This window comes from Pygocentrus nattereri, chromosome 25, assembly GCF_015220715.1.
Source record: "Pygocentrus nattereri isolate fPygNat1 chromosome 25, fPygNat1.pri, whole genome shotgun sequence".
Classification (NCBI taxonomy): Eukaryota; Metazoa; Chordata; class Actinopteri; order Characiformes; family Serrasalmidae; genus Pygocentrus; species Pygocentrus nattereri.
The window spans coordinates 29177775-29187868 of NC_051235.1; the positions used below are offsets into that span (position 1 = coordinate 29177775).

A 10094-nucleotide genomic window follows, 5' to 3' on the forward strand; every position below is an offset into this window, starting at 1 on the left:
TGCAAATCAGCCAAATCGGGTTGTTATTTAATGAGCAAATCTAGGTAGGCTATAATTAACATCAGTGACATTTCATCGGTCTAGTTCCAAACAGCTCTGTCAAGTTTGGTTTGGATTGTTTTAATTGGCCACACAATTTCATCTGAAAAGTAACGGCATGTCTATGAGAAACTGAAACTGAAAGCTACACTGTCAGACTGCAGAAGCTCTCAGGACCCAAATCCGCCAAGATGCTCGGAGGTTTGTGGTTCTTTTCTCACGTGTAAACGCTTTTTTGGCGTCTGTTTTAGACCAGCTTAGTTATTTTTCAAAGTGCAGGCAGAAAGAATGATGATGTCAGAGCTGGACAGGTGGAGCTTAGCTAAAGAGATGACCTACCGGCCTCTGTTTTTATGGACTTACCTGTTTGAGAGTGAAGTTACAGTGCTGAATTAACTCTTACAGTATAGTTCACTGCTAGAGTGTTGAAATTACACATAAGGTGTAAAAATAAAGAGTTAGTGTTGCTCTCAAACTGAGAGGATATACATGTAGGCCTGTAAATAGAGGAAACAACTAAATCGGTACAGTTTTTCTATGCCTGCTGCAATACATGGCTTATATTTGTTATTTATTCATGGCTTCATATTTTGTCTCATGTGTAAGACTCACATAAAGAGCAGGTAAAAATGTTAAATGCTGAAGGCGTAATGAACATGTGAGAACATGACTAGTGACCTTATGTTGCTCTGTGGTGAAAACCAAGCCTGAAGTAAAAGCCTCTTACTAACATGAAGTTTGTTTTAATGTGGGAAGTTTTTTGACTGCAGCTCAACAGGAAATGGCTGAGCCTGAGTGGCGGCCTAAAGGCCAACGCACACCACATGCGTCGTGTAGCAGATGCAGCACAAAGCGCTGCTGTTCTACTCGGAAAGCATCGCAGTGACAGCAGTTGGTATCAGTTTACCACCTCGTCACACACTCGTCAGTTTTCAAACTGAGAAGTATGTGGTGAAAAGACGAGGCTACACGCTTGAAAAAGACGGTTCTTCAAGGGTTCTGTCTAGAACCGTGAACACTCAAAGAACCCTTGCATGATTAAATCATTCTTTGCATCATTAAAGCATTCTTCAGACTGATGTAGACTGCATTTTATATGGTTTCATAGAAAACCTTTGAGAAGGGTTCTGTCTAGCACCAAAAAGGATGGTTTTATTGTTACAGGCTTGACGTCGTAACAACAGGAGAACTTTTTGGTGCTATGGTTATATAGCATTAACATTTGTCTGTTTATCTAAAACACTGGCTGCTTTTCTCTGTGTACTTTTCAAGCCACATGTGACCTACAGTGGCTTTCTGTGGTATCAATAATTTAACATTGGCAGAATATAATATATAATATAACATTTATGGGGACAGTCGTGGGCTGGAGGTTAGGGAACCAGCCTCATGAGCGGAAGGGCACCGGTTCGATCCCCAGAGCCGACAGCAGATGACTGAGGTGTCCTTGAGCAAGACACCTAACCCCCAGCTGCTCCCCGGGCGCTGCGGATTGGGCTGCCCACCGCAGGTTGTTTAACAAAATCCTGGAGAGTGAGAGGACGCCTGATGAGTGGAGAAGCAGTGGACTGGTCCCCATTTTTAAGAACAAGGGTGATGTGCAGAGCTGCAGTAACTACAGAGGTATAAAGTTGATAAGCCACACCATGAAGGTATGGGAAAGAGTTGTTGAAGCAAGGCTAAGGTGAGAGGTTCAGATCAGTGACCAGCAGTTTGGTTTCATGCCCAGAAAGAGTAACACAGATGCAATTTTTTGCATTGAGAGTGTTGGTAGAGAAGTACAGAGAAGGTCAGAAGGAGCTGCATTGCGTCTTTGTGGATCTAGAGAAGGCAGATGATAGGGTGCCAAGAGAGGAACTGTGGTACTGTATGAGGAAGTCAGGTGTAGCTGAAAAGTATGTTAGGGTGGTGCAGGACATGTATGAGGATAGTGAGACAGTGGTGAGGGGTGCAGTTGGAGTGACAAATGGTTTCAAGGTGAAGGTGGGGCTACATCAGGGATCAGCTTTGAGCCCCTTCTTGTTTGCAATGGTGATGGAAAGGTTGACAGATGAGGTCAGGCAGGAGGCTCCATGGACCATGATGTTTGTAGATGACATTGTAATCTGTGGTGAGAGTAGAGAGCAGGTGGAAGAGAATCTGGAGAGGTGGAGGTTTGCACTGGAGAGGAGAGGAATGAAGGTCAGTAGAGACAAGACGGAATACATGTGTGAGAATGAGAGGGAGGCAGGTGGAAAGGTGAAGATGCAAGGAGTAGAGGTCGTAAAGGTGGATGACTTCAAATATCTTGGGTCAACCATCCAGAGCAATGGACAGTGTAGAAAAGAGGTGAAGAAGAGGGTGCAGGCAGGATGGAGTGGGTGGAGACGGGTGTCAGGGCTGATGTGTGACAGAAGGATAGCAGCAAGAGTGAAAGGGAAGGTTTACGAGACAGCAGTGCGTCCTGCTATGATGTATGGTTTGGAGACTGTGGCTCTGTCTAAAAGACAGGAGGCTGAGCTGGAGGTTGCGGAGATGAAGATGCTGAGATTTTCGTTGGGAGTGACGAGGATGGACAAGATTAGAAATGAGCAGATCAGAGGGACAGTGAAGGTGGAGCAGTTTGGAGATAAAGCCAGAGAGGCCAGGTTGAGATGGTTTGGACGTGTGTTGAGGAGGAATAGTGGATATATTGGGCAAAGAATGTTGGAGATGGAGCTGCCGGGTAGAAGGAGAAGAGGTAGACCTCAGAGAAGGTTTATGGATGTAGTGAAGGTGGACATGGAGATGGTTGGTGTGAAAGTAGAGGAGGCAGTGGATAGGGCAAGATGGAGGCAGATGATCCGCTGTGGCGACCCCTAAAGGGAGCAGCCAAAAGAAGAAGAAGAAGAAGAAGAAGTAGTGTGTGATTAATTAGTATGTTATTAGAGAAATTATGTGTGATTAGAGTAATTAGTATGTTATTAGGGTAATTAGTGTGTGATTAGAGTAATTAGTATGTTATTAGAGAAATTATGTGTGATTAGAGTAATTAGTATGTTATTACAGTAATTAGTGTGTGATTAGAGTAATTAGTGTGTGTAATTAGTGTGTGATTAGAGTAATTAGTGTGTGTAATTAGTATGTTATTAGAGTAATTAGTGTGTGATTAGAGTAATTAGTGTGTGTAATTAGTGTGTGATTAGAGTAATTAGTGTGTGATTAGAGTAATTAATATGTTTTTAGATTAATTAGTGTGTGATTAGAGTAATTAGTGTGTGATTAAAGTAATTAGTGTGTGATTAGAGTAATTAGTATGTTTTTAGAGTAATTAGTGTGTGATTAGAGTAATTAGTGTGTGATTAGAGTAATTAGTGTGTGTAATTAGTGTGTGATTATAGTAATTAGTGTGTGATTAGAGTAATTAGTATGTTTTTAGATTAATTAGTGTGTGATTAGAGTAATTAGTGTGTGATTAAAGTAATTAGTGTGTGATTAGAGTAATTAGTTTGTTTTTAGAGTAATTAGTGTGTGATTAGAGTAATTAGTGTGTGATTAGAGTAATTTGGCCGCTTTTTCTGCGATTGAAACGAAACCAAGTGAAATACCAGTGAAACTGAAAGCTCTACAGGTTCCTGCTCTCTGACTGGCTGGCAGCTCAGCAGTTCACCAACAGGACTCGGGCGGGGATTGTCTGAATACGGGTGGGGCAGAAACGACTCGCTGCGAGAGAAAAACGACACAGACTCCTGAAATCCGCCAAGATGGTTCAAGGTTTGTGACTTTCCCCCGTTTCATGTCTGATTTATAGCCGTTAGAGAGCAGCGCAGGCTTTATGAAGGGCGGGCAGACAGGTGAGGTCAGAGCCGGGCAGGGAGCAGACCGAACGGGAGCGTGTGGTCTGTCTGTCTGTCTGTCTGTCTGTCGGTGTCGGTTTCTCTTCTCGGACGTGTTTTTGGTAAACAGTAAACTCATGTTCACCACAGGGACGCGCGCCTTCGCGGTTTGGGGAGTTTTCGCGTTCATATCGACAGACTGAGAAAACGATTCTGGGTGTGTTTCTACTCCGCCTGTATTCGTGCGCACATTCACTGTCCTCTGTACCGGTTTCACACACATATTTTACTGTGGCATATATTGTACACATATTGTACTATCTGTGGCCTGCTGGAGGTCATTTTGCAGGGCTCTGGCAGCTCCTCCTGTTCCTCCTTGCACAAAGGCGGAGGTAGCGGTCCTGCTGCTGGGTTGTTGCCCTCCTACGGCCTCCTCCACGTCTCCTGGTGTACTGGCCTGTCTCCTGGTAGCGCCTCCAGCCTCTGGACGCTACGCTGACGGACACAGCAAACCTTCTTGCCACAGCTCGCATTGATGTGCCATCCTGGATGAGCTGCACTACCTGAGCCACTTGTGTGGGTTGTAGAATCCGTCTCCTGCTACCACGAGTGTGAAAGACCACCAACATTCAAAAGTGACCAAAACATCAGCCAGAAAGCAGAAAGGTACTGAGAAGTGGTCTGTGGTCCCCACCTGCAGGACCACTCCTTTATTGAGTGTGTCTTGCTAATTGCCAATAATCTCCACCTGTTGTCTGTTCCATTTACACAACAGCTGTGAAATTGATTGTCAGTGTTGCTTCCTAAGTGGACAGTTTGATTTCACAGACGTTTGATTTACTTGGAGTTATATTGTGTTGTTTACGTGTTCCCATTTGTTGTATGTATGTATGTTTTCTCCCCAATTTGACAAATGACATTGAATGTTGTGGCTAGAGGGCAGCAATAAAGGACAGCTTTTGGATTTTAGATATTGCGCAGTATCTGTTTTATACAGTTGAATTCAGTAGTATTTCGATATTTCGAGCTGATCACACACAGCACAGTCCACTGTGTGAGATTCAGCTGTTTGGCAGCAGTGACACAGAACCTTTGGCCTTCTGAATAAATACAATATCTTTTTAAAGGGGGCAGTCGTGGGCTGGAGGTTAGGTAACCAGCCTCATGACCGGAAGGCTGCCGGTTCGATCCCCAGAGCCGACAGCACATGACTGAGGTGTCCTTGAGCAAGACACCTAACCCCCAGCTGCTCCCCGGGTGCTGTGGATAGGGCTGCCCACCGCTCCGGGCAAGTGTGCTCACTGCCCCCTAGTGTGTGTGTGCTCACTAGAGTGTATGTGGCGTTTCACTTCACAGATGGGTTAAGTGTGGAGGTGAAATTTCCCCGTTGTGGGACTAATAAGGGTCACTTAATCTTAAAATGATTTAATGTACATTTAAATTTCAATAGCATTTCAACCAAATTACTTCCAATTTACTCAACTGTGAATAGTTCAGCTTTACGGTGCCCGTAAAGATGCCCAGCCTTTGTAATGAAATACCTGCGTTATACGCATTTTTCCATTTCAAATTTCATTACAGAAGCAATTACACTGTAATCAGCTGTACAGGGCTGTTAAAAAGTATTCACCCCCTTCCCAGTTTCTTCTGTTGCTGCATGTTTGCCACACTTGAATGTTTCAGATCATCAAACGGCTTTTAATAGTTCGTCAGTTCAGCATCAGCTTGGGCTGGTATTTGCGTTGTACAAAGTATAAATGCACTGTTAACCGTCCTGTGAAACCGTGCTTCTTTTTTTGTTTGAACTGTTTTAGAAGTTAATCCAGGTGGAGCTGGACTAGTTTAACCAGAGGAGGTCCGGTAATGCAGTTTCACCATGATCTGACTGGCTGATTCACATGGGATAAAGGATCCCTGTGTGATTTTCCCAAATTGCCTTAAATTATACCCAACAGCCCAGTTCATCATCCTTTAGAATTAAACAGGCTGTTTTTGTTTCTGTGCCTTTATGTAAACAAGCTCTGTTCTGATTGGCTGCTCCGTATTGTGCCTCATCAAAAAACGGTCTGAGTTAAAACATTCCTCACAACTTCAGCATGAGTGGGCGGAGCTAAACGTCTGTAGACTGAATAAGTGGGTTTATGTGACTGGAGAGTGAACACTGTCTTCAGACTGTCACTGTGTATGTTTCTCTCTCCAGGATCACGTGTGGTGAACTTCTTCATGATGGTGTTTGGGAATGCTCTTCATTCCCACATACACTTTATGGACCGACTCACTACACGTCTGGAGCTCCATGAAGTGACTGACCTGGACAAGAGCCACAGCGTTATTGCCTTTGTCGTTGTTGCGTCTCGAGCTGGAACCGACCTTGAAGCTGCTCTTAGGAAAATTCCACTGTGTAAGACACTTCCTTCAGTTCTGAATGCAGAGCGTGTCATCAAGGCATTGAGAACCACTGTATATAGTTTACTGAAAGGGGACGTCCAACGACTTCAAAATTTCCGTATCGTTCAGTGGTTGAAATGTAAACAAAGTCATTCAGAGTGATTTGGTGTGAAGTGGTCCACCGTAGAGAAACATACCAACTCAGATTTCTCTCAGATGACTGAACCTACATTTGTCTTCTGAGGTTTTATATGAAGTGTTGATGATGATAAAATAATGTGAACCACTTCAGTACCAAAAAACATCAAATCTGTCTTAAAACAGCGTCTCAGTCATCAGGCAGTGAATTCATAACCATTTCATAACCAGTAGTAACTTTCTGTGTGAGGGAGCTTTTAGAGGTGAACGTCTGGTTCCTATCACCACCATTGTGAACAGGTTTCTCTAGAGCGTTTCACACCAAACCACCAGAGTGCTGGACTGGATGACTTTGTTTACATCTTAATTGTTTATTATTATGCATAACATTTTTAAAATGAGTGAAATTGCAATAGATTTCCTACAAAAACAATACAATATGCGAGATGAGCCTATTTTTCGGTGTTACTACAATGTTATCACCTAAGACCAAACACAGCGCTGCAAAGCACCTTGTTCTGGTGTTGTCTTGAGTAAACGGGGGCAGTCGTGGGAACTGGCCCTGTGACCGGAAGGTTGCTGGTTCGATCCCCAGCACCGACAGTCCATGACTGAGGTGTCCTGAGCAAGACACCTAACCCCCAATTCCTCCCCGGGTGCTGTGAATAGGGCTGCCCACTTGCTCTGGGCAAGTGTGCTCACTGCCCACTAGTGTGTGTGTATTCACTAGTGTGTATGTGGTGTTTCACTTCATGGATGGGTTAAATGCGGAGGTGGAATTTCCCCGTTTGTGGGACTAATAAAGTGTCACTTAACAGATGGTCACTTGTTAATACATTACTATCTCTCTCTCACTCTCAGCGTCCCGGCCTGTTGTTCTAGTGGTTCTCCACCACACGTTTGACCCAAATTTCATTGCTCCAGACAGCAGACTGTGTGTTAACAGGCCTGATGTCTTCACTGTGGACTGCCTGTTCTATGAAGACCAAGGTCTGCTGAGATGTCTGCGCAACGACGAGGCGCTGAAAGCAGTCACCGATCACCTGATCTCTAAAGGAGGGTTGACTAAATCACAGGAAGGTTTTTACCTGGTAATAAAAACTACATTTCTGCCGTTATGTACTGTTCAGGAATATCACTATCACTATATGGAACTGTGCTTTCTCCATTGGGCCATCAGTCCAGTACTGAAGGTTCCAGAGTTTATGGGTTTTGGTACCGACAGGACCTAATGGCACTCGAGGGAGTCTTTGGTAACACATGATACTGAAGCCAAGGACAGTTTAGTGAATTCTCCACTCTTCCAGGTGAAGATAAAGTCACAAAGCACTATCAAGGCCAATTTATACCCTAGGCGACTATAAAAGTGTCACTCGGCAAAATGCTGTGGTGGACAGATGGCGCTACACTGCCTTTTAAAGTAAGCCGTAAAAAAAAAAAAAGTTTCATGATCTTATAAATGTATATTGATCCTATTTCTGAATAGCTGGCAACCTTTTCTGTTTCTGACACCAGTGTAGCAGCAAGAAAGTGAACAAACCACGACCATGGCAACAATCCATAACGTAGAACTTTGAGTTTCTTCCCAATCGGACTGCGCAAATATTTTGATGTACACGACAATGTCTGCGCTGTAAATTAGCCTTTGCTTCACCAATCAGAGCACCAGACTGTGAAATAGAACGGTACGTTATCGCGTCGATTACTATTTTTAGATTTATTCGTAAAAACTTCGCTACAGTGACTTAAACTGGTTAATAAACAAACGCTACTTGCAATTATGACGGCCTCATTAGAATCTCTGTGTTTTTCTACTAAACAGAAAAATCTAGTATTATTTCATAGCAGCCAGCAAGTTCAAACTACACTTCTAAAAAGATGGTTCTTCAGGGGTTCTGTAGTAAAGCACATGGCCCTTAAAGATCATGAACACTCAAAGAAGCCTCTACATGATTAAAGGGTTCTTTAGATTGATGGAGAACGTGCTGTGTGTGGTTCTTTATAGCACGAAATCTTCTGTTGTAACACGCTTGACACCGTAATTACAGAAGAGGCCTTTTTGGTGCTACATAGAACCATTTACAACACATTCTCCATCAACCTGAACAGCCATTTCACCATGCAAAGAACCCTTTAATCATGCAGAGGGTTCTTTGAATGTTCATGTGTCTGTATAGAACCATTTTCTTTACTGAAGAACCATGTTTTTGTACGAGTGAAGTTTAACATAGTAACGATAGAACCCTTTTTGGTGCTCTTAGCAAAAAAAGGGTCTATATGGTACCAAAAATGTTTTTTTTTTGGATGGTAAAAATAGTAGAACCATTTTTGGTGCTCTATAGAACCCTTTTCAAAAGGGTAATTTATAGGACCATCTACAGCACATTGTCCATCAATCTGAAGAACCATTTCACCATGCAACCATTCTTTCAGTGCTCATGGTTCTACATAGAATCATTTTCTTTTCTAAAGAACCTTTGAAGAACCATCTTTTTTGAGAGTGAGCCAGCAAGGTAGCTTATTAGCCAAACTTATTTAGAGTGGCACAAAATGACCAAAAAAACTATAAAACGGTTACTTAATAATAATAAGTGGTTATTATGATGGTCAGCTGAATTTTTGAATGTGCAGTGGAAAAACGATCTTATGATTAATTGTAGAAAAAAGGCAAAACAATAATAATCGCTAATAATAATTACAAGAATAATAGTTGGCCTAATCAGCAACACTGCAAAATAGTTTATTGGAAAAAAGATAAATAAAACAACCTTTTAAAAAACTAAAAGACTTTGTAAAAACAATATTTGGCAAAAAAAATACATGTTAAAAAGTATAAAATATTAAAAAAAAATTTTTGTTTAGTTTTTTTCTTGTTTTAGTCGAGTTTAATTGGGACACCATTAAAATCTGTTTTACAGTGCTGTGGTCACTGTGCGGTCAATGTTTGATGTCTGCCCTCCTGTCTTCCCTGATTGTGTCTCACTGCTCTTGTTTATTTCCCTGCAGCCCCTGCGGATCAATTATCCTGCAGCCAATCAGTGCTGCACAAGGAAAATGAGGAATCTCTGGATAGTCATCGGGCTCCTTGTTGGGGCAGTCTTTGGAGTGCTTTTGGGGCTCTGTAATCAAGCTGGGCAGATCTTCCTCGGGGCACTCATTGGGGCGCTGGCCGCGTACCTGCTTCACTTCCGTCTTTCTTACAGGGAACCATCCACAGCAAGTTTGACCCACGGACAGTTGTAATGCCTGTTAAACTTCAGCAAAGTGATCATCTGAAATGTATATATCGCTGTTGTCGGAAGAAAACCTCGTATCTCCGAAATGGTAACTTTACAGGAGAAGGAAAAAACATGCTTTACTTTTAATGGAAGTCAATGGAACCAGAATTTTTTACAAGTCAGTTTGGGTCTTTTCCTTTAGTCCATTCATCATGAAATTTCCACACGATGTAAAGAACAACAGGTACATTTAAACTCTGTCAAAAACTGAAAAATGTCAAAAGCGGAGGTTTTCTTCAACAACAGTGATATTACTCATGTAATATCTCAGCATAATAAAGGATTTGCTTATATGTTTATAATCTTCTGTAATCAGTTGTGATTTGCATGCTCATTGAAATGCACTTTGCAGTTCTGTTAAGTTTGGGGTGCTCAAACTTTGTGTCTAGAGGTGACTTGAATTTCCAGAGACATATATAGATGAAGAAATTAGTTAGGCTCCAGCTGGAGCTTTAAA

At 42.4% G+C, this 10094-nt stretch overlaps 1 protein-coding gene across 2 annotated transcripts; it reads left to right on the forward strand.

The window, feature by feature from the left end:
• Positions 1–201: 201 nt before the first annotated feature.
• On the forward strand, positions 202–9760 carry LOC108443519. 2 transcript variants are annotated; one of them, XM_017724264.2, is made up of 4 exons: positions 202–240; positions 6034–6234; positions 7221–7450; positions 9366–9760. In XM_017724264.2, the coding sequence occupies exons 1-4, from the start codon at positions 231–233 to the stop codon at positions 9600–9602; spliced, it is 678 nt and encodes a 225-aa protein (XP_017579753.1). In that variant the 5' UTR covers positions 202–230; the 3' UTR covers positions 9603–9760. The 2 variants fall into 2 exon arrangements, with proteins under 2 accessions (XP_017579753.1, XP_017579752.1); XM_017724263.2 differs by lacking the exon at positions 202–240 and adding an exon at positions 3376–3771.
• Positions 9761–10094: the final 334 nt, after the last annotated feature.

What these genes read in the sequence shown, in the direction of transcription:
- LOC108443519 (XM_017724264.2), top strand. An exon ending in TCTTAGGAAAATTCCACTGT is followed by an intron (nt 6,235 to 7,220) that starts GTAAGACACTTC and finishes TCTCACTCTCAG; the next exon opens with CGTCCCGGCCTGTTGTTCTA. An exon ending in CACAGGAAGGTTTTTACCTG is followed by an intron (nt 7,451 to 9,365) that starts GTAATAAAAACT and finishes ATTTCCCTGCAG; the next exon opens with CCCCTGCGGATCAATTATCC.